This window comes from Tasmannia lanceolata, unplaced genomic scaffold (assembly GCF_043159265.1).
Source record: "Tasmannia lanceolata isolate RefF3 unplaced genomic scaffold, GAP_Taslan_0.1 ptg000013l, whole genome shotgun sequence".
Taxonomy (NCBI): Eukaryota; Viridiplantae; Streptophyta; class Magnoliopsida; order Canellales; family Winteraceae; genus Tasmannia; species Tasmannia lanceolata.
The window spans coordinates 21,880,632-21,905,792 of record NW_027518690.1 but is presented as its reverse complement, the minus strand read 5'-3'; the positions used below and the strand labels follow the sequence as shown (position 1 = coordinate 21,905,792).

General features: G+C 39.7%; 1 protein-coding gene across 1 annotated transcript in view; it reads left to right on the top strand.

Moving 5' to 3' along the window:
* The window catches only part of LOC143891070 (uncharacterized), a 33,995-nt gene extending 9,510 nt beyond the window's left edge, over positions 1-24,485 (top strand). The window contains exon 3 of the mRNA XM_077395722.1: positions 23,562-24,485. Coding sequence (XP_077251837.1) covers positions 23,562-24,485 — 924 coding nt within the window. The remainder of the gene's footprint in view (positions 1-23,561) is intronic.
* The last annotated feature ends 676 nt before the right edge of the window (positions 24,486-25,161 follow it).

Genomic DNA, 25,161 nt, shown 5'->3' with positions numbered 1-25,161 from the left:
GGTTCCATGGCGCATCCTTGGATGGCGACTCTGAGTTATTTTTAGATATATCTTGGTTTCGAGCCCTGGCTCCGGATCAGGATGTATCTCTTTCTTTTTATATCGCCACTCATGCTATGCTGTGAGGGTGGCAACAGTTTCGAGAGTTCCTTGGCACTCCTTCATGTTGTGGAGATCCAGAGGGTGTTAGGGACTCGTTCCCTCACCGTCCTCGGATCGGAGTCCACAGGCTGGCGACTCTGCTGGGGAATTCTTGAAACAACGCCTAACTCTATAAAAATGCCATTTTTGCTAACTTTGGAGAAATTTGAGTTAAAATCATTTTGATTGGGAACTTTATCGTTAGAATCCAGGGGCACCAGATAGGTGCGTAATTAAAACAAGGAATTCACACACTGCACATCATATGTTATCATATTGTTATTTCTTTTCTTTTTTTCATTGGTTTTCATTATTATTGGCTCCACGAGATTGATTCAATGCGTGCCCGACTGGGACGTTATTACACCCTGATGGTACTGTTGAATCTATTTCTAAGCTGTGCGCCAGCGCTGCAGCCGTAAACACTCGGTGCACTTGTGTTTACAGCAGCTGATGAGCAATGACGCATACTATGTATAACACTCGGGGCACTTGAGTTATACATATTAAGTATGTTTCATACGCATAGTACCCGATAGATTGAGTCCGGAGCCCTACTTTGTTTTATATATTATGTATATTCTTACTGACTTAGTAAAATCCAACTAGGAAGTACCCGTGTTTATATAAGTATATTGCATTCATATAGGGTCGAACATGTGTTGCTCACACATGTGGAGCCTAGAGTTAGGAGCTTTGTCCCATTTGTAGACTAGGGTAGCTCACCTTGCGTGGCTACAGCACAGTCCTAATACACTCACAGGTCTGTCGCGAGTCGAAACTTTCTCGATCCCGTTAGATAGACTAGGGCTGGCGCCCCTGGTTAGGATATATGTATATGTGTGTATATATATATATATATACTGATTATATATTATGGTTTTTCTCTTAATTAGAGTTCCTTATTCTTTTCAATCAGTTATATTCATTCGTTATTCAGATCTGGATCTAGTCAGTGGTTTTTTATCGCCATTACCTTCGCCAAGATCTGTCATTCGATCTGTTGGTTATAGGATTTGACCCGCTGTCATATGTTCTCACCTATGGTCAGTCCTTCGTTTGCTTACCTTTCTTTGGTGACCATATTCTGTCTACCGATTATGTGCTTATCTTGCCATCATTATTTGAGTGCAAGCATCCTTGCTGAGAGTCCTACATTACTGGGTTTCTATTCATTTACCCTTATGTTGAGTTGTGAGGATCACCTTATATAGCCGTTATGCTGCCGGATTTTATATAAACATCTTGAGCATGATTGTTATCTTTTCAGAGTTATTGATAAGCCATGAGTTTACTCTACCACGATCCTTTTAGGGCCGTCATGCTGCCGGATTTTACTCAACTCATTTTCAGTGTGATCGCTATCCTTTTGGGTTATTGATAAGTCATGTGCTTACCCTACCATAATCCCTCTTACAATGGTTATGATGCTGGTTCCTACCCAATGCAGAGATGCGTTTATATAATCTCTTGTTTCAACTTGTGTATATCATTTTCATGAGATTGCCTCATACTAAAATCAGTTTTTGTCAATTCCATGACAGGAGTCAAACCTAATTGACCTCACCCATTTGTTGAACCAGTGGCCTTTCATTTCACCTAATCAAGTCAACAGGACTTATATCAGGGTTGAACCCCAAGTCATTGACATCATGGAAGAAGGTGTACTACTCATATATTTTCAGTGCCAGTTCATCATTATCGAAAAAATGTCCTGTGTTGTTAAGGTTTGTCTTTCACTGAGTTTCTACCAACTTTCTTCTCTCAGAGTTGGTAAGTCTTACTATGTTAATGTCAAAAAAAAAAAAAAGAAAAAAAAAGGGGGATGTGTGTCATATTTGTCAGTCGTGTTCATTCAGAGTCTATATTTTACGTCCTTTGTCAAGTTTAATGTAGAGCCCATTGAGGTGCGTCAAAAAAAGAAGGAAAAGAGAGTTACTGATGTACTTAAGAGTCTTCGATTCAATAATGTTGTTGGTTTCAAGTTTTCGCTGTTCTCTGATTCACTCTTTAGATCTAATGTTTAAACAACTAAAGACGCCCTCTTGGATGAGATTGCAGACGAAATTCCCCTCGAGATCTGAAAAGGTCAAACGAGAGGAAGAGCGTCTAGCATAGCCATTTGAAGAAGAAATCGAAGCTATCGATAGTGGTATCAAAATCCGAAACTCGGGAAAGATGGATTGGCAAAGCTTTATCTCCCGATGAGCGTGAAGAATTGATAAACCTATTTAGAGGGGTTCAGGGAAGTCTTGTTTGATCCTACAAGGATAAACCGGGTGAATGCTTTGGTGTGATGCAAGACAGGGCTCTGTAGACACCCCATTTTGCTCTACCTTAATCGATAAAGAAATTAGGGTTTGTTTTCCGTCGGTTTTCCAATGTCTTTCTTTCCCGCATCCGTTTGTTACATTTCTAAATATTTTTGGTCGTTTCCGTCGTGTTTCGTATTTTCCCGCTAAATGTTGAGAAGGATTATTCAGAAAAATCTAAACCAGAGAGAATTGGGACCCGTTTGGTGGGCCCGCATTGGGTGCTTCGATTAAATTTGGATCGAGAAAGTTGGACCCATTTGGTGGGGCCGCATGATGCATTTTGATTAAATTTGGACTCGTTTGGTGGGCCCGCATTGAACATTTGTTTAAAATCGAATCAACCGAGGGCCCACATTGTGGGGCCCGCGTTGTGGGGCCTCAGTGGGGCCTCTTGTGAGGCCTCTTATGAAGAGCAATGATGGTAGCTCTCCACTAAGAAACATGATGGGCCCTCCACTAAGAGCAATAATGATGGACTCTCCACTAAGAAACATGATGGGCCCTCCACTAAGAGCAATAATGATGGACTCTCCACTAAGAAACATGATGGGCCCTCCACTAAGAGCAATAATGATGGACTCTCCACTAAGAAACATGATGGGCCCTCCACTAAGAGCAATAATGGACTCTCCACTAAGAAACATGATGGGCCCTCCACTAAGAGCAATAATGATGGACTCTCCACTAAGAAACATGATGGGCCCTCCACTAAGAACAATAATGATGGATTCTCCACTAAGAGGGACAACATGATGAGCTCTCCACCAACATATCTCTCTCTCTCTCTCTTTCTCTCCCTATATATATCTCCCTTCCCATCCATAAGAGAAAAAAAAAAAAAAAGAAATTTATCTTCCATTATCTCTTTCTCTTCCATTATCTCTTCTAATCACTCCCTCCAATCCCTTTCCTCAATATATTCTTCCATCCCTCTCCCTAATATTCTTCTTCCATTATCTCTTCACTCCCTCAATCACTCCCTCTAAACACTCCAGAGAAAGCGAAAGACGGCGGAGCGGATCGGCGGCGGCAGGATTTTTTATATTTTTTGGATTGGGCGGAGATCTTCACCACAGGTAGGTGCATTGTTCTCAAAATATTTCTGTATTTTTCCGAATTTTTCTGATTTTTTCCGCAAATTGTGTTTTAAAAATGGAAAACTCTTCAAAAAACATCTTTTGACGAAGAAAAATTAAATTATATACCAAACAGATTCTAAAATTAATGAAATTTCGTGGGAAAATAATATGTTACTGATTCATTTTACCATGAATTTGTAAAGATTTTTGGAGTTTATTTGGTATATTATTTAATATTTTCTTTGAAACTTATCAGATTTTAGGAGAATTTTTACTAACATCAGATCATCATTATAATTCATAAAATTTTTACAGTAGTCTTATCTTCCATATTACTTGTTACTGTAAAATTTTCGTGTGATTTGGATCTGTTTTAATATGGGATGTAGTGTTAATTTATAATCTGGTCTGGAAATTGTAAAATCCGAAATTGGTAGTAAATAATTTCTAAAATTCATGAAAATCTCACTGCATGCTATTTTGATTCATATAGTATTTCTGTAGAAATTTCATAGAATTTAGAGTTATATTTCTACTAGTTTATGTGTTAATTGTGCAATCTGGACATTTAATGGTTTAATCAAGATTAAATGTGAATTTAATGTAAAAATATGCAAAACTCATCCTGTAAGCTACATACATTTTCATCTTGCTGCTGTAGAAATTTCAAATCATTTCGAATTTATTTGCAACAATTTCACTTGTTAAACCGCTCATATGCTTAAAATTGATAAAATCCATGGAAAATTCGAAATTAATTGAAAATCATATAAAAATTCCTAAAGAACTTTAAAATTCTGTCACATGTTCACTCCTTAATCCATTGAAACAGAAATTTTAGGATCTTTAGATTTTCCTGGAAAAATGGCCCGTGCATCCATAATCGTATCCCAATTGCAACTTGATCTTTGACAATTTGAATATTTAAGTTATAGCATGTTGTTGGCTCCGAGGTTAGTGTCCACGGAAATCCTGAGATTCTGCCAGGCAATAAGATGCTATAACCTAAGTATTAAATTGCACAAGGAAAGAGCGCACGATTCCCTCCTTTGGATGCCATTCAAGGCCGAAATTGGTGAACCCTAGAACCATTGGTAATCCTTAAATGTCTAGAAACTGAAAATCTTCGAAATCTGAAACTCATTAACCTCGAGAACTTAAATCGATTTATCTTGTGTCTTTCGGAACCATTGGATTATGGTTTCCAATCTAAGAACCATTAGAGCCCAATTTAGGAACACTGGTGTCGTGCCGTGTCCTAGGTTTTAGGGAGTCCTAGAGTTAGGAGTCCAGCCTCATCACGGACGCTTGCTATGAATAGCAACCGTACCATAGGTCTAGTTACACTAGTCACCCGATCTTTCCCTAGGACAAGCCTAGTAAACTAGGATGTAGGCAAAACCTGCATTAGTCTAAGGGACAACTTGCATTCAGATAAGAATCATATAGCATCTTAGATGAAATCCTAAGATAATAAAATCCTCAACTTGAATTAAATAATTCCTCTTAAAACTGTTGAAACAGTCAAATCCGTCTAAGTCGGTGTCCTAGTTGAGTTAGGCATATGTAGCTTAGCTTAGGTGCATCGAACTACGTCGACTCTGATCCCAGTGAGGCTTGGGTACGTAGGCAGCTTGGATGTCTGATGGCATACCACCCGCGAGTCGGCACCACAAACAAATTGTGGTGTTTTGTATATTAATTTTCTTGTAAATGCTTAATCAAATCACTTAGGATTTTCCATGAAATTAGAATTCTAGGAGAACTTTCACTTAGAATGAATCCAGACAAATTAATAAATCAAGATACACATCTAGGATTCACATTAAAATTAGATCATAGGATGCATGTCACTTAGTTCGCACATTAACATAGAGTTGAATGAGCCATTTAAAATAAATTTAAAAGAATTAGCTTTTGGAATCGAAGACCGATTATCGGGCAGGAATGGTGCATGTGGCGGATAACTCCCCATACCTTCCATTCTCGTAACCAGGTAGCGAGTCTAGATTTCTGGTTAATTACGGGTCCTAGATCCCACATCTAGGTGGCGACTCTGTCAGTCTCTTTCGTGTGGAATTCGGATTGCCTTAGTGATCCCAAGTTCACAGGAAAGATTAATTCAAATCAACATTAAAATGCACACGCCAATCGCGTGGGTACGAGAGACCAAGAGAGAGAGCGCGGCGGCTCGCGCCCCACGCCCCTCTCGCGGGATCATGTCCCACAGTCTGGCGACTCTGCTGGGGACCACCTAACTTCATTAAAATTTCAAAAGATAATTCATTTGAATTTAATTTAAACTGGCTCATAAAAACTCTATACTTGTTAGATTAGTTTGTCTCGTTTTATTTTCTCATCACATTTTACTCGAACTTAATTTAACAAAACCTGAAGGCATCATAGATTGCGCGAACTTATTGCACACACTTACATCACTTGCATCTAAACCCTTGCATTTCACATGCACACACGTCCTATTTTAGGAACCCGGAGTGTTATCTAGCATGGTTGACTGGGATTTCATCACCTGGTGCCTCTGTGCTAGAGAAGCATTCCACCCTTAGCCTAGTACCTTTATGGTGCGTAAACGGATCTCTTGTTCACGTACTGATACGCCGGACACTGGTACAGTATATCGAACATGGATTCGCGCTAAGGGGACTCTTGGCCTTACCCCTAGATTAACCCACACATGCATGCAGTATACGAACACATGTGCACCACATGTGTGAGCCTAGTTTAGGATATCTTACCCATTTGTGTCTAGATTAGGCCGTAGTCCATCTTCCAATGGCTACGATCGGTCCTAGGTACACAAACAAAGTCATGAGTCGAGATCCTCTCTCCACTCCGCTAGATTAGGATTAGGGTTGATGCCTTCAGGTAACACTGTTAAAATGTGCGAAGACTAAAAACTTTTCCTTTGGGGTTAGGATATAAATCCCATCATTTCCAAAGATCTCATAGGATTAGTTATTCTTGATCTACCCGTTGAAAGTAATCCTATGCAATCTCACATTTTGATCATGTGTCTATCATTCGTCTCTTGTGGGATTCGATTGTGTCTTCATTGGCGGAAATTGTGTCTCAATCATTTGATCGTGCAATCTTGATGATCCAATCTTGCCTGTACCCTTGATCTCTTCCTCCTCTAGGGGTAACCTTTTTCAAGAATATTTTGCTAAGTCCTTCAGAGTTCACTATCATAATCCTTGAACTAGGGGCGTTCCCCTATGCGAATCAGTAATCATGGTCAGTACAATTGTTGAGTCCGGTCTTACATTTCAAGGTCAATGCCTAGTCTAGGCAAGATATCTTCTGCTTCTCTTTTTTATTTAGAGTTGTGAATCCTAAGAATGTTCAGGATAGGTCATCAGATGTAATAGCCATTTCTTTAAATAAAAATTTCAGTTCCAAAAGTTCATTGGTGTCTGTTTCTTAAGTGTGCTTCTGATCTTAAAATAAGACTCCCTCATCAAATGAGGACAAAATTGACGAAACTCCACTTGAGTCACAACGATTACTTGAACAAGAGGAGGAGCGCCAATCTCAGCCTTTCAAAGATGAAATTAAAGTGGTAAACACTAGCACTGAAACCTTGATCCAGTAAATGCCGATTGAAAATACATTACCCTCTGAAGAGTGTGAAGAATTGGTAAACCCATTTTGAGGATAAAAAGATGGTCCGGTAAGTGTTACCATTAATGCCAAGAGAAAGACCCAGATAGAAGGTTCAAGAAAGAATGAAGTGAATATCATATGCTATGCAAGGGGCATGGAGTGGAAACAACTTTCATATTACCAATCAATGACCTTGGTTCTCAAAATCATAACATGAAGCCATCAAATTCGAGATAAGAAGTTCAAGAGCAAGCATTGAAAAGTGATCATCAGATATCAAGAGTTACAAATCCATAGATGGAGGATGTCGAAGAACAAGTTTCGCTCTATGAAAGTCGAAGGCGCGTATTAGAATCTTGAAAGAAGAAGATCTATTATCTCTTACCCGGAAATGCCGTCAAACTCCGTAAAAAAAAAAAAAAAAAAAAAGAAGAAGAAAAAAAAATAAATAAATAATCAGTACCAGAGGGACTCTAATAAACTAGATCGACTCCCAATCTGAACATCGGAAGGCCTCCTTTGGCCGAATAAATCCCAAAATCAGAACCCAACGTCAAAAGAATACTGGTTTGCAAACCCTTCGAGCCTAAATGAAATTTTCTTGAAAACCCATCAAACTAGGGGCATTCGCCCCGAACTACGCGAGACCTGATCCCTACACTGGGGTACGTAGGCAGCTCGGTTAAACTGAGTTCGGTCAATTCAAAAAAGAAAAGCAATTCAATCAATCCAAAAAAAAAAAAAAAGAAATTCAATCCTTTCAGAAAAAAAAGGGGACAAGTTCCTAAAGAAGAGAAGTCAATTATTCCAGAAAGAAGAAAAAAAAAAGAAAAATCAATAAACTTTCGAACAATTTATCTTCAAACTAGGGGCATTCGCCCTGAACTATACACGACCTGATTCCTACCTTGGGATATGTAGGCAACCTATTCACAGGTTCGGTCGAAATCTTTGTTGAACCTTAAGCCATTCTTTGAAAAGCCCTATCCTACCTATAAAGTCCTTCCGGTGTTCAGAACTAATGATCTAGGTCCCGAAAAAAAAAAAAAATGATGATGAATAAAAAAAAAAATGGAGTTTGAAGATCTGCTAGACTGAAAACCTGAAAGGGCGGTTTAGGCAAAATTTAAGATCATTCCCCTGTTAAGTTGAAAACCCGAAAGGGCGGCTTAGGCAAAAGCTAAGGGGATAGCCTGCTGAATCGAAAACCTAGAAAGACGGTTCAGGCAAAAGTTAAGGCTACCACGGTCCGCCACGTTAAAAACCCTGAAGAGGTGACTTGGTCACGGTAAGAGAATCATTATAAGAAGGCTACAGCCAGTATCAAGACTGAAGATCAACTGAAGTTCAAGCAAATTTATAAGAAGGTTACAGCCGGTATCAGGACTGAAGATCAATTGAAGTTCAAACAAATTCAAGTGACATCCTCAAAACTGGGGGCATTGGAGCTAAGCAATCCTAGGAGTTGTAATTAAATCATTGAGGCATTACTGTTTTAAGGAAAAAGTCCAGTGTTTACCAATTGAAAAAAATATTCCTTGAAAGGATAGACTTACCAAATAAAACGTTAACTAAGTCAGAAGCATTACTGTGTCTGTCAGTGTAGTTAATCAATCGTTGTTATTCTATGTTCACTCCTTTAGAGCTCCTCAATCCTTTGAGTAGTGCCTTTTATCTAAGTTTTCTATTTAAAAAGAGTCAATCGTCATCCATATGTCCAAATGATGCAACTGTCTCGGTGAAGGAGGCCCGGCCTCGTCAGCTCCCTGCGATTGTACCTGAAAAAGTTCGAGAATCTAGTCAAACAGCTATATTTCAAAGATGATCAACCCAGAAGAATTCAGAAGTAGAAACATCAGAAAGCCCAGCTTCCGTAAAAAGATCATACCCCAGGAAGGCATCTTAAGCTTGGAAGAGCCTCAGATGCAATGATGGTCGAGCCAATTTCTCAGAAAGATGAACCGTTAAAATTCAGAATTTCCTTCCAGTTAGTTAAATACTTTCCTGGTCAAGAAATGTTTATCTAAACACCTATCAAGAGGCAAGTCCCACTTTTCCATGATTATATCCAAGAGAGCCGTTGTTCTAGATTACCAATTTCAAGTGTCTTGTTCAAGGTTTCAGTCATCCAAATCCCCAAAGACAAGACCAGCAGTCTCTTTGAGAAAAATCTTGTTGAAGTTTCATAAAAGTGTTTCTAATCCATTCTTGTTAGTAATGGTTCTTCGGTTTGCCGTTTCATCATTCGTCAAAGTCCTAGTTTCCGATATCTTTGTCAGGCACGATCTATAACATCCTCGATTTCATTAAGTTCAAAAAAAATCAAAAATTCATCAAATCCAATCCTATGTCAAATTCAAGTTCATGAAAAATCTCTAAATTCTTCGTTATTGAATTCATCAATCAAAGCTATCTTGTTTCTTTGAGCCTGTTTGTGAACGGTGCCTCTTTTCTCGAGTCCATTTGTAAATGGTCTCGTCTTCTCCTTGAACCCGTTTGTGAACGGTGTCTCATTTTTCTGAGTCCATTTACGGTCTCATGTCCTCCTTGAGCCCGTTTGTGGACGGTGCCTTATTTCTGAAAAATCAAAAATTCATCAAATCCAATCCTATGTCAAATTCAAGTTCATGAAAAAACTCTAAATTCTTCGTTGTTGAATTCATCAATCAAAGCTATCTTGTTTCTTTGAGCCTGTTTGTGAACGGTGCCTCTTTTCTCGAGTCCATTTGTAAATGGTCTCGTCTTCTCCTTGAACCCGTTTGTGAACGGTGTCTCATTTTTCTGAGTCCATTTACGGTCTCATGTCCTCCTTGAGCCCGTTTGTGGACGGTGCCTTATTTCTGAAAAATCAAAAATTCATCAAATCCAATCCTATGTCAAATTCAAGTTCATGAAAAAACTCTAAATTCTTCGTTGTTGAGTTCATCAATCAAAGCTATCTTGTTTCTTTGAGCCCGTTTGTGAACGGTGCCTCATTTCTCGAGTCCATTTGTAAATGGTCCCGTCTTCTCCTTAAGCCCGTTTGTGAACGGTACTTCATTTTCTGAGTCTATTTGTGAATGGTCTCATGTCCTCCTTGAGCCCGTTTGTGGACGCTGCCTTATTTCTGAAAAATCAAAAATTCATCAAATCCAATCCTACGTCAAATTCAAGTTTATGAAAAATCTCTAAATTCTTCGTGGTTGAAGCTATCTTGTTTCTTTGAGCCCATTTGTGAACGGTGCCTCATTTCTCGAGTCCATTTATGAATGGTCTCATGTTCTCCTAGAGCCCGTTTATGAACGGTGCCTCGTTTCTCGAGTCCATTTGTGAATGGTCTCGTCTTCTCCTTAAGCCCGTTTGTAAACGGTACCTCTTTTCTCGAGTCCATTTGTAAATGGTCTCGTCTTCTCCTTGAACCCGTTTGTGAACGGTGTCTCATTTTTCTGAGTCCATTTACGGTCTCATGTCCTCCTTGAGCCCGTTTGTGGACGGTGCCTTATTTCTGAAAAATCAAAAATTCATCAAATCCAATCCTATGTCAAATTCAAGTTCATGAAAAAACTCTAAATTCTTCGTTGTTGAGTTCATCAATCAAAGCTATCTTGTTTCTTTGAGCCCGTTTGTGAACGGTGCCTCATTTCTCGAGTCCATTTGTAAATGGTCCCGTCTTCTCCTTAAGCCCGTTTGTGAACGGTACTTCATTTTCTGAGTCTATTTGTGAATGGTCTCATGTCCTCCTTGAGCCCGTTTGTGGACGCTGCCTTATTTCTGAAAAATAAAAAATTCATCAAATCCAATCCTACGTCAAATTCAAGTTTATGAAAAATCTCTAAATTCTTCGTGGTTGAAGCTATCTTGTTTCTTTGAGCCCATTTGTGAACGGTGCCTCATTTCTCGAGTCCATTTATGAATGGTCTCATGTTCTCCTAGAGCCCGTTTGTGAACGGTGCCTCGTTTCTCGAGTCCATTTGTGAATGGTCTCGTCTTCTCCTTAAGCCCGTTTGTAAACGGTACCTCATTTTCGAGTCCATTTGTGAATGGTCTCGTCTTCTCCTTAAGCCCGTTTGTGAACGGTACCTCATTTTCTGAGTCTATTTGTGAATGGTCTCATGTTTTCCTTGAGCCCGTTTGTGAACGGTGCCTCGTTTCTCGAGTCCATTTGTGAATGGTCTCGTCTTCTCCTTAAGCCCGTTTGTGAACGATACCTCATTTTCTGAGTCTATTTGTGAATGGTCTCATGTTTTCCTTGAGCCCGTTTGTGAACGGTGCCTCGTTTCTCGAATCCATTTGTGAATGGTCTCGTCTTCTCCTTGAGCCCGTTGGTGAACGGTACCTCATTTTCTGAGCCCATTTGTGAATGGTCTTTTTATTCTCCTTGAGCCCGTTTGTGAACGGTACCTCATTTTCTGAGTCTATTTGTGAATGGTCTCATGTTTTCCTTGAGCCCGTTTGTGAACGGTGCCTCGTTTCTCGAATCCATTTGTGAATGGTCTCGTCTTCTCCTTGAGCCCGTTGGTGAACGGTACCTCATTTTCTGAGCCCATTTGTGAATGGTCTTTTATTCTCCTTGAGCCCGTTTGTGAATGGTACCTCATTTTCTGAGTCCATTTGTGAATGGTCTCATGTTCTCCTTGAGCCCGTTTGTGAACGGTGCCTCGTTTCTCGAGTCCATTTGTGAATGGTCATGTGTTCTCTTTAAGCCCGTTTGTAAACGGTACCTCATTTTCGAGTCCATTTGTGAATGGTCTCGTCTTCTCCTTGAGCCCGTTTGTGAACGGTACCTCATTTTCTGAATCCATTTGTGAATGGTCTCTTATCCTCCTTGAGCCCGCTTGTGAAAGATGTCTCATTTTCTTTTTTTAAAAAAAAAAAAAAAAAAAAAAAGAAAAAAAAAAGAAAAAAAAAAAAACCGCTTGAGAACGATCTTTGTTCTTTCTCTTCGGAATCCATTCGAAAGTGGTATCTCATTCTCTCGTTGCCCGTTTGTGAACGGCACCGCATCAGGATTTCTTATTATGTTCTAATTCTAGGATTTCATTTAGGGCCTTGCATTAGGTAGTAAATGTTTGCGTCTAAGTTCCGTTTGTGTAGAGTCTTTTGTCGATTAAAGCTACGCAAAATGGCTCTGTCATTTTGACTTTGGTATTCGATGACTACGTCATCTCTACCAAAGAGGGGCATCTGTAGACACCCCATTTTGCTCTACCTTAATCGATAAAGAAATTAGGGTTTGTTTTCCGTCGGTTTTCCAATGTCTTTCTTTCCCGCATCCGTTTGTTACATTTCTAAATATTTTTGGTCGTTTCCGTCGTGTTTCGTATTTTCCCGCTAAATGTTGAGAAGGATTATTCAGAAAAATCTAAACCAGAGAGAATTGGGACCCGTTTGGTGGGCCCGCATTGGGTGCTTCGATTAAATTTGGATCGAGAAAGTTGGACCCATTTGGTGGGGCCGCATGATGCATTTTGATTAAATTTGGACTCGTTTGGTGGGCCCGCATTGAACATTTGTTTAAAATCGAATCAACCGAGGGCCCACATTGTGGGGCCCGCGTTGTGGGGCCTCAGTGGGGCCTCTTGTGAGGCCTCTTATGAAGAGCAATGATGGTAGCTCTCCACTAAGAAACATGATGGGCCCTCCACTAAGAGCAATAATGATGGACTCTCCACTAAGAAACATGATGGGCCCTCCACTAAGAGCAATAATGATGGACTCTCCACTAAGAAACATGATGGGCCCTCCACTAAGAGCAATAATGATGGACTCTCCACTAAGAAACATGATGGGCCCTCCACTAAGAGCAATAATGGACTCTCCACTAAGAAACATGATGGGCCCTCCACTAAGAGCAATAATGATGGACTCTCCACTAAGAAACATGATGGGCCCTCCACTAAGAACAATAATGATGGATTCTCCACTAAGAGGGACAACATGATGAGCTCTCCACCAACATATCTCTCTCTCTCTCTCTTTCTCTCCCTATATATATCTCCCTTCCCATCCATAAGAGAAAAAAAAAAAAAAAGAAATTTATCTTCCATTATCTCTTTCTCTTCCATTATCTCTTCTAATCACTCCCTCCAATCCCTTTCCTCAATATATTCTTCCATCCCTCTCCCTAATATTCTTCTTCCATTATCTCTTCACTCCCTCAATCACTCCCTCTAAACACTCCAGAGAAAGCGAAAGACGGCGGAGCGGATCGGCGGCGGCAGGATTTTTTATATTTTTTGGATTGGGCGGAGATCTTCACCACAGGTAGGTGCATTGTTCTCAAAATATTTCTGTATTTTTCCGAATTTTTCTGATTTTTTCCGCAAATTGTGTTTTAAAAATGGAAAACTCTTCAAAAAACATCTTTTGACGAAGAAAAATTAAATTATATACCAAACAGATTCTAAAATTAATGAAATTTCGTGGGAAAATAATATGTTACTGATTCATTTTACCATGAATTTGTAAAGATTTTTGGAGTTTATTTGGTATATTATTTAATATTTTCTTTGAAACTTATCAGATTTTAGGAGAATTTTTACTAACATCAGATCATCATTATAATTCATAAAATTTTTACAGTAGTCTTATCTTCCATATTACTTGTTACTGTAAAATTTTCGTGTGATTTGGATCTGTTTTAATATGGGATGTAGTGTTAATTTATAATCTGGTCTGGAAATTGTAAAATCCGAAATTGGTAGTAAATAATTTCTAAAATTCATGAAAATCTCACTGCATGCTATTTTGATTCATATAGTATTTCTGTAGAAATTTCATAGAATTTAGAGTTATATTTCTACTAGTTTATGTGTTAATTGTGCAATCTGGACATTTAATGGTTTAATCAAGATTAAATGTGAATTTAATGTAAAAATATGCAAAACTCATCCTGTAAGCTACATACATTTTCATCTTGCTGCTGTAGAAATTTCAAATCATTTCGAATTTATTTGCAACAATTTCACTTGTTAAACCGCTCATATGCTTAAAATTGATAAAATCCATGGAAAATTCGAAATTAATTGAAAATCATATAAAAATTCCTAAAGAACTTTAAAATTCTGTCACATGTTCACTCCTTAATCCATTGAAACAGAAATTTTAGGATCTTTAGATTTTCCTGGAAAAATGGCCCGTGCATCCATAATCGTATCCCAATTGCAACTTGATCTTTGACAATTTGAATATTTAAGTTATAGCATGTTGTTGGCTCCGAGGTTAGTGTCCACGGAAATCCTGAGATTCTGCCAGGCAATAAGATGCTATAACCTAAGTATTAAATTGCACAAGGAAAGAGCGCACGATTCCCTCCTTTGGATGCCATTCAAGGCCGAAATTGGTGAACCCTAGAACCATTGGTAATCCTTAAATGTCTAGAAACTGAAAATCTTCGAAATCTGAAACTCATTAACCTCGAGAACTTAAATCGATTTATCTTGTGTCTTTCGGAACCATTGGATTATGGTTTCCAATCTAAGAACCATTAGAGCCCAATTTAGGAACACTGGTGTCGTGCCGTGTCCTAGGTTTTAGGGAGTCCTAGAGTTAGGAGTCCAGCCTCATCACGGACGCTTGCTATGAATAGCAACCGTACCATAGGTCTAGTTACACTAGTCACCCGATCTTTCCCTAGGACAAGCCTAGTAAACTAGGATGTAGGCAAAACCTGCATTAGTCTAAGGGACAACTTGCATTCAGATAAGAATCATATAGCATCTTAGATGAAATCCTAAGATAATAAAATCCTCAACTTGAATTAAATAATTCCTCTTAAAACTGTTGAAACAGTCAAATCCGTCTAAGTCGGTGTCCTAGTTGAGTTAGGCATATGTAGCTTAGCTTAGGTGCATCGAACTACGTCGACTCTGATCCCAGTGAGGCTTGGGTACGTAGGCAGCTTGGATGTCTGATGGCATACCACCCGCGAGTCGGCACCACAAACAAATTGTGGTGTTTTGTATATTAATTTTCTTGTAAATGCTTAATCAAATCACTTAGGATTTTCCATGAAATTAGAATTCTAGGAGAACTTTCACTTAGAATGAATCCAGACAAATTAATAAATCAAGATACACATCTAGGATTCACATTAAAATTAGATCATAGGATGCATGTCACTTAGTTCGCACATTAACATAGAGTTGAATGAGCCATTTAAAATAAATTTAAAAGAATTAGCTTTTGGAATCGAAGACCGATTATCGGGCAGGAATGGTGCATGTGGCGGATAACTCCCCATACCTTCCATTCTCGTAACCAGGTAGCGAGTCTAGATTTCTGGTTAATTACGGGTCCTAGATCCCACATCTAGGTGGCGACTCTGTCAGTCTCTTTCGTGTGGAATTCGGATTGCCTTAGTGATCCCAAGTTCACAGGAAAGATTAATTCAAATCAACATTAAAATGCACACGCCAATCGCGTGGGTACGAGAGACCAAGAGAGAGAGCGCGGCGGCTCGCGCCCCACGCCCCTCTCGCGGGATCATGTCCCACAGGCTCCACCATCTTTAGACATCAAGTTGAAAGTGAAAATTTTAGAGAGTGAAGCATCAAACATCCAGTGGAGCTGATAAGATATTGAGAGAAGACTTTTAAAAAATGAAGTCACAGATTTGAGCTCTAAAGAAAAGAAACACTTGGTCTACGTGTATTCAATGGGATTCTGAGTCGCAACATCTCAAGCGTATGGACATTTCTAATGTATAAAGGCAAAAAAAAAAGTGTGAGAGAAAGATAAAAAAAGAGAAGTGAATGAGTCTCTAAGACAACTCCTTAGAAATATCAATGACCCAGATGAAGGAGTCAGTGAGATAAATTGAATATTATAATTGTCTTCAACATTTGGAGGCTCATGAGAGTTGTAGAATCTTAGACATGGATTCGAGATATTCAAGACAAGAGATGGGCACTGTGGTTGAAGTCTCGCCAGGAAACCGCCAGACTCCTCAACAAAAATATTCAATGCCTTTGAACCTTCTTCACTCAAAAGAGCTTGTACATCAAATATATCAGGAGGCCATCTTTGGACGTTTGAACCTTTATTAGCCAAAATCCTAACGTTTTAAAATCCATTTGTAAACCTTTTGGGCCAAAAGTCAAATCAAACCATTTCCTTCTAACCACATCATAAACCAGGGGCATTTTTTTTAAAAATTGTTTGAACTACGTTATGACCTGATCCCCACCTATTCAGGGGTACGTAGGCGTTTGATTAATTCAGATTCGGTCAACCTGGGGGATAAAAGCTAAATCATCCCCATTTCAAAATTTTGAGGCTAAAAAGCTAAACCATTCTTTGTTAAATCCCATGGCGAACTACGCGGACCTGATCCTCCATTTTTGGGGTACGTAGGTAGTCTGGTAAGACCAGATTCGGTCCAAATCGTTTGAACTTTAAATACTCCCACCCTTTTGAACCCAACCCCACCTAGAAAGTCTTTCTGGTGAAACAAGCAAAAGTTGAGACAAGTGGTCTTTTAGACTGACAACTTGGAAAGCAAAAGTTGAGACAAGTGGTCTTTTAGACCGAAAATTGGAAGGCATTAGTTTTGACTTCTTTCGAAAAGAGAAATCAAGGATACGGAAAAGCATTCTCAAACAGGGTAGGATCCCAGAATCCGAGTAGTGTCGGCAAGACTTGCTTTGATACTTTTCTAGACTAGGGGCATTAAGATTGAACAATCCGAAGGGGGTAATAACCATGACGGAAACTCTGATGGAGGAAATTAGATCCTCTTGACATGGTTTTCAAGATTACTCCGAGGGTGGCTAACCTTACCATTTAAAAAATAACCCATTTTATCTAAAAGTGAATCAAAAGTTAGTTGAGTTCCTTAAATAATGTACATCTTCTTTGATAAAGTCCTTGGAAGTCTAATCCTCATTGGTATGTGTTTTCTTTCAAGGTCCACATTGTAAGGCACTGAAAGGAAGGAGTGTACACCTTCCAAAATGAAAGATCCTGGTTTATGTATCCTGTTCCGACAGGTTGAATATGTCAAGTTTCAAACAGTGGGTGGCGGAAAGAACGAACCTCAAATAGTGGTCAATGAAAGGAGAAGTCTTTGAGCTTAGCCATTTTCCCATCTTTATTCCAAAGGAAGAACCTATGGAAATCCAAAAATTTCCTTATCTACCCTTGTTCTACTTTTCTTGAGACTCTTGTCATGGAAGTACAATACACTAGGGGCATCTTTTATGACTTGCGTCATAAAAGATATCAAGCACACAAAGGCAATCAGTGCCAATGTTTACAACAACTTGAAGTAAGAGAGATGCGAGCACGTCGTGAGCCAAATCTCTGAACTCTTCAAGTGAGCCCTCTTTTTAAAAGAGTCAATTTCCAAAGAAAATCAATTTCCTCAGCGGAGTTTAGAATTTGCTCCCGCAACTTCAAACCTCAGCAGACTGTTTTTCATCTGTTAAAGAAGGGTCAATATCCAAATCCCTGCAAGTTACTTGAGTCCGATCCTCAGCAAGGAACTCGTACTCCCATTTTTCTCGGCAAGAGACATTTAATCCCAGAAAAACCAATTCTCCAATCACTAAGTCATCTGTGTAAGTCTTATGCATTCTTGGCTCTTCGTGGTCTACCATTCAAGTATACCATAGACCCTTGCTTCCCAAGTGGCTCTTCGTGATCTGCCCTTCAAGTTGTATCATGGACCCACTATCCATACTCATTCTATTCATCTCTAGTGCTTGTCATTATCCGTGTTCATTCTTGGCTCTTCATGGTCTACCAGTCAGGTACACCATGGACCCTTGCTTTATGAGTGGCTCTTTATGATATATCCTTTAAGGTATATCGTGGACCCACTATCCATGATCATTTCATCCATTTCCATTACTTATCTTTGTTTCTGTTGGGCTCTTCGTGGCTAATTACCATGGACCTCAAATTTATTGCTAAGCTCTCCATGGTTATTACTATGGACCCTCGATTTCCAGTTTCTTTTAAAAATAATAATAATAATAATAAAAAATCCAATCCTCATTGGAGTTTGGAATTCAGTTTTACAATCTTCAGAATATAAGCAGAGTTTTTGGTTTACTTGTTTTTAAATCCGGTATTGAAAATTTGAGTCTTCTCAAATATTCTCTACCCATTTTGTAATCCGGTATTGAAAGTTTGAGTCTTCTCAAACGTTCTCTACCCGTTTGAAATCCGGTATTGAAAATTTGAGTCTTCTCAAATATTCTCTACCCGTTTTGTAATCCGGTATTGAAAGTTTGAGTCTTCTGAAACGTTCTCTACCCGTCTTGTATTTCGGTATTGATAGTTTGAGTCTTCTCAAACATTCTCTACTTGTTGTGTAATCCGGTATTGAAAGTTTGAGTCTTCTCAGATATTCTTTACCCGTTTTGAATGATCTGGCTCTCGATTCCAGGATAAAAACTCGATGTATCATCATCTTATTCGGTATTGAAAGTTTGAGTCTTCTCAAACATTCTCTACTTGTCGTGTAATCTGGTATTGAAAGTTTGAGTCTTCTCAAACATTCTCTACTTGTCGTGTAATCCGATATTGAAAGTTTGAGTCTTCTCAAACATTCTTTACCCGTTTCGATTGATCTGGCTCTCGATTCCAGGATAAAAACTCGATGTATCCGGTATTGATAGTTTGAGTCTTCTCAAACATTCTCTACTTGTCGTGTAATCTAGTATTGAAAGTTTGAGTCTTCTCAAACATTCTTTACCCGTTTTGAATGATCTGGCTCTCGATTCTAGGATAAAAACTCGATGTATCCGGTATTGATAGTTTGAGTCTTCTCAAACATTCTCTACCTGTTTTGTAATCCGGTATCGAAAGTTTGAGTCTTCTCAAATATTCTTTACCCGTTTTGAATGATCTGGCTCTTGATTCCAGGATAAAAACTCGATGTATCATCATCCTATTCCGGTATTGATAGTTTGGGTCTTCTCAAACGTTCTCTACCCGTCTTATTTCGGTATTGATAGTTTGAGTCTTCTCAAACGTTCTCTACCCGTCTTATTCCGGTATTGATAGTTTAGGTCTCCTCAAATGTTCTCTACCCGTCTTATTCCGGTATTGATAGTTTGAGTCTCCTTAAACGTTCTCTACCCGTCTTGTATTCCGGTATTGATAGTTTGAGTCTCTTCAAACGTTCTCTACCCGTCTTGTATTTCGGTATTGATAGTTTGAGTCTCCTCGAACGTTCTCTACCCGTCTTGTATTCCGGGCCGGCCAAAATGTGTTGTCTGTTCAGCTTTGACATTCGTGTGACAAGCACACTCTGCCAAAGAGGGGCATCTGTAGACACCCAATTTTGACCGTGCCCTGCACCTCCATATTTTTGTTCATAACTTTTTCAAATCATTGTTTTAGGACCCCAAATTACACCCTAGGCTAGCTTAGGGTCCCACCAAGGTCCCTACAAAATTTCGTCAAGATTCGTGCACGTCTGCCTAGCGAACGGGTTAGGACGGTGTCGTGGTGCAAGTTCAGAAAAGAGGGGGTGAAATACGTCATTTCCCATGTAAAAGAGGGCATTCTTGGCAATTTTATGTTTCTTCCTTCACAAGCAATCCCTAGTGGCCCTTGGATCAAATCAGAGGGTTTAGAATCATGTGGAGAGAAAGAAATTTCTTGCCCCGTTTTCTACTTAGCCCCCCCCCTATTGGTTAGAAATTTTTGGAAATCACACATTAGGGGGCTGTCCGGGGGAGAAAAGGGGTCAAATTCATCATCTCTTTTTAATAAAACCCATCGACTAGGGTTTGAAGGAGAGGAGGATTTCTGCCGCCGCAAAGGGAGAAAAGGGAGGGAGAAGAAGGAGCAGGAGGACCGGCCACCACCTCCATAGGATCTCCAATACCACCACCATCTTCTCCTCCCCATTTTCGCATCTAATCCGACCACCACCATTGGCCGGCCACCACTACCAACACTGAAATAAACAAGAGGGGGGGTGAATTGAATTTTAACACTTAAATTATCCCTTTTGAAAATTACTTGTGAACCTAATTGGAATTTTCTTCACTTAATTAAATATTTGGTTAGTGCAAATAATTAGAAACAAAGTGAAATGCCAAACCAAGAATTAATAATGGAAATGCAAGACAAGAAAGAACACACCGATGTATAGTGGTTCGGGCAAAGCCCTACTCCACTCTTCTTAAGATCGTCCTTAAGGATTTCCACTATTGGAGACCTCTACGATACCCGGCTCCGAGGCGGTTACACTTCCAAGGGATATTAAATGAGGATGCCCTTACACCTTTACAAAGACTCTCCTTCTCCGCCGAGTTCTAAGCGGTTGCTCTCTAGGGAATTAAAATAAGGAATGCCCTAGCCACCTATACAAGAAGTGAAGATTGAATAGCTTGGCTTCTTCTTGAAAGCTTGATGCTCTTTGTAGATCCTTGATTGCTCTTCAATGATGGTAGTTGCAAGTGAAAGCTCTAAGAATCCCAACTCAATAAATTTGCAAGTGCAAGGCAAGTTTGGGAAGAATCAAATCTTAAGCACAAAATGGGTTGCAAGTTTTCTTCAATGCTTAAGGAGGTTTTCAAATCATCAAGAGAGAGGAAATTGTAAGCCCAATGGTTTTTTACCTTGGCATTCCCATCTTGTTTTGATGATTCCAATACACAAGTGATCATTTATCACTAATGTGTTTGTTTGTCTAAGTTGTAGATCTTGATAAAGTAAGATCAAGGATGCTTGGATTGAAGGCCAAGAAGCCCACATTGGACCACTAATTGGAAGGCCAAAGTCATCAAGCAAGAAGTCATGAAGACTTGAAGACATGAAGAAATTAATATTGAAGACCATTTTTTAATGTAATTGATCCAAACCTAGATTAGGTTTTTAGAGGCATAATTAAAGTAATCTCACACACCCTAAATAAACAAGTGATTGTATTTGTGGAGTTCCAACACCTTGGAACCCTCATAGCAATCCCATCTTGGTTGAGAACTGGAAGCCCAAAAACAGAATTGAAAATCTGCTCTGCATAGGCTTCTCGGAACTCCGAGAGTTTTTCTCGGAACTCCGAGAATTCTCGGAACTCCGAGAAATGGTCCAGTAGACTTTTTCCAACTTCTGTGAGGCTTCTTGGAACTCCGAGATTTTTTCTCGGAACTCCGAGAATTCTCGGAACTCCGAGAATTATTCTCGGAACTCCGAGAACACTCCAACGGTCTGAAAAAGAGCCGTTTGGAATTTTGCTGGAATTACCGTAATGCCACTGAACGGTCATATTTTGTTTTTCCTATAAATATGGGTGTTCTAAACATACAAACTATCAATTCTAACACTCTTAAACTTCATTTGAATACCCAAGAGTGAATCAAGCTTCAATTGTGCCTCTCATCACCAACTCTAGGATTTGGATCATAGGCTCTCAATTGTACATCTTTTGTAACCCTATTGAAGGGATTTTTTAGTTCTTTCTTTCATCTTTCAAGATTTGTATTCGGGCGAGTATTCGGAGAAGCGGAGCCCTTTTTTCTCCGTGGTGAGGATTGCCACCAAGGTTAAAGCAATTGTAATTGGCACCGATCTTCGCCAAGGTTAAGAAGATCAAATAGTGAAGCCATCAACGGGTTTGGTTGGTGGAGTGGAGTAGGCCTCGGGTTTGAGGACCGAACCACTTTAAATCTCGGGTGCACTCTTTCTATCTCTTTGCTCTTTCATTTGCATTGCACCATTAGATTTAACTTGTATGCTTAAAATATTGTTTTTGATCTCTTAATCGGTTTAAGTTTTTCAAATTGGTAAATTCTAGTTTTCTTAAACAACCGTATTCTCCCTCCTCATAGTTGTCATTTCTATTATAACTTGGGACCCCCTATATCGGATTTTCACTTGGTATCAGAGCCTTGGCTCTTAAAAGATTTTAAAATTTTTGTGAAAGTTATTTCAAAATCTAACTAGGGAAAGATTTTAGAATCCTCTAGATGTTGTATATATAGCCTCACCAAAGAATATGACCGTTTGGGGGTGTGGATATCAAAAATCACAAGTTAATTTAAATCCCAACGGCTAGTTTTTGGTCTGTCGCGAGGTTCTCGGAGCTCCGAGAAATTCTCGGAGTTCCGAGAGAACGGCCAGAAGAACAAAATATTCTACAGGACCATTTCTCGGAGTTCCGAGAAAATAGCCAGAAGCTACTGGACCATTTCTCGGAGTTCCGAGAGAACTCTCGGAGTTCCGAGAAGCCTAAAAAATCAGCAGTTTGTGTATTTTTTGCTTATTTGATTTTTTAGCTTTTGGAACTCAACTCCTATGATAATTATGGAATGTTTATGAGGGTCCCAACATGTTGGTCCACCACATAATCATTCACTAACCCTTTAAAGTTCTTTAAGTGTTCTTTGAAAAACATTTTGAAAACACTTTGCCTTGACTTGAAAATCTAAAGAGACAGGATGTACAATGATACCTATGCAGCTTTCAACTTCTCTTTAGACTAGGTCTTCAATTGATCTTCCATCTTGTGTATGCTTGCTTGAGAGATAATGTGAGCTCCACTTAGCTCCTTTGACTCTTGTGTTGGTACATCTTCAAGCATGACCATGTTGTCTGTTGGTTTCTTCAATGTTCAATCCTATCTTAAACACAACACTTCAAAGCAAATTGATTAGTATTCAAAAACACAATCAATTATGTTTAGAATCATCAAAACAAGATAGGAGAGTAGACCCTTGGGCTTACAAACACCGAGCAGCACTTAGAGAGAGGAAGAGAGAGAGAGAGAGAGGAGAATCCGATCTCCTCTACTCATCTTCTACGGTGGGTTTGCCGGAATCCGGCGAAGCCATCGGAGCCACCATCGCCTCTGTATTTCTCCCCCTATTCCCCTTCTCTAATTTGCTAGCCACCGACCCTACCATCACCTCCATTTCCACCGTTTCCCCTGCAAATCAAACCCCAATACCTCCTTCTACCATTACCAAACCCATTCCCATCCTCTCTACTTGCCTCAATTTTAGCCATCGTTTCCATCTTCCATCTCCACCACATCCACAACCTCAACCTCCATCTCCTCGCAGCCACCACCAGAAAACCCATTTCATTTTACCCCATCTTCCATCCCCAATCCGACCCCCATGGCAGCCACCATTTTGTATCTCCTCAAACCCCATCCTATTGGAACCCAAAACCCCAATACCATACCATCAAACCCTCATTTTACAGAGAGAGAGAGAGAGAGAGGGCAAGTTGAGGAAGAAGAAGAAGAAAAACCCACTCCTTCGGCTCGTTTTCCCACCGGAGCTCCGGCCATCTCCCTCATCTCTCCGGCAAACCCCATCCGGTAACCCCCATTATTTCCGCCCATCTCTCCACCCCTAAACCCACATATACCAAACCCATTTCTAAAACCCACCTCCCATATTTATAGAAACCTCTTCAAACCCATCTCAAATTCTCTTCCATTATCACCATTCTTTAGAATTTCTTGGAGTTAAAAAAAAATAAAAAATGGCCCGGCTCTCACAGAAATAAGGGTTTAAGAGCCCGTGTAGAACAGGTCCTGGCAGCGGCTTCGGCACAATCTCTGAAGCCGTTATTAGTAATTTTGTTTTTCTCCATTGGGGTCGATGATGTTGTTTCGCAGAAGCTTGGAGATGCATTTGGGGCCATCGAGTTTGGAACCGGGTTCTGCGTTCCCGATTCTCTTATTTTTACCAAATTAGAGGGTGAGTGGGTTTATGTAGTTGCGAATAGTAATGATACATCAAGAGTATGCGGAGGAGCCCGTGCATTCCAGCTAAAGGTTGATAATGTCGAGAACACAGACTTGCATTCTGATCAGAGCATCGAAGGTCAAATCACTGGAGCTGCTGAACTCCCTGAAAATCCTGATGGATTGGTTTCAAGTAATATGTTCTGTTCTTTAATTTCTGGAATGAATTTTGCATTCGTGGATATAGCAGCTGCTAAACCTGAGGCTATGTCGGGTGAAGCTATGGTAAATTTTGATACAACTGCTTTGGTTGCGCTTATCTCGGGAATAAGTAATGGTGGTGCGGAGCGTCTGCTTACAACATCAGAGTCTGAAATGAGAGACTGTTTTAAGAACAACTTCGAATTCGTTATGGCACAGGTGATGTCCAAGCTTCATAACCCAATCCTAACAGTATTACAAGGTGTCATATCTGGAAAGCAGGATAATCCTTCGGAACGTATGATGGGTCTTCCCACAACTAGAAAGATTGCAGTGAAGAACAAGATCATTTTCGGAACCGGAGATTACTGGTGCGCTCCTGCTCTGACCGCGAACATGGGATTCGCGAGAGCCATTCCACAGAGAGAAGAAGGGGTTCTGATCTCTTCATCAATTGCTACCTCTGATTCGTGTGAAATGGAGGCTTGATACCTTCGTTTGGAGTTTTGGGAGAGGGCTGCCATTAGGATATTGGTTGTAGATAAGGGAGAAGAAAATAATTGTTGCAGGAATTCCATGGCACCTCGTGGCTTTTCCGAAAAGCTGTAGTTCATTTGGTTCCGCCGGAGTTTCGAGCAATTCACTTTTACGGTCATCACACTTGTTTTCTATCATCTAGCAATCTGTTGAGCATAAGGAATCAGGTATAATTTCTCATCAATTTCCATCATTTAAATTAGTGTTGAGATGATTAAGTGTGGTTTGAGGATCTACTGCATGCTATGTGATTCCATGGAATTATTATGCTAGTTCAAGATGAATGATCTTGGTAGTTTGGGACATTTATTTTGTCCTATTACTATATTTCATACCTGAGAATTGATGCATTTTCTTCTAGCATGAATTTTTGGGTCTGGGCCCAGTTTATATTCCCCAGGTCATGACTCTCCATTTATCTGCCCCTTGTCATCGTTTTCTATTCCTTCGCACATCTGCTCTTTCTTTCTTTCTAGGCCAGCCCTGTTGATGCATTCGTGGCTACTTTTAAAACTACGAACGAGTTTTCCTTGATAAGAAAAGGGGTGGGCATACATTCCTTTCTTTTAGTATGCAAGCTAATTGATTTCTGAATGTAAGGCCTATTTTTGTTTCGGTACAGCATTGG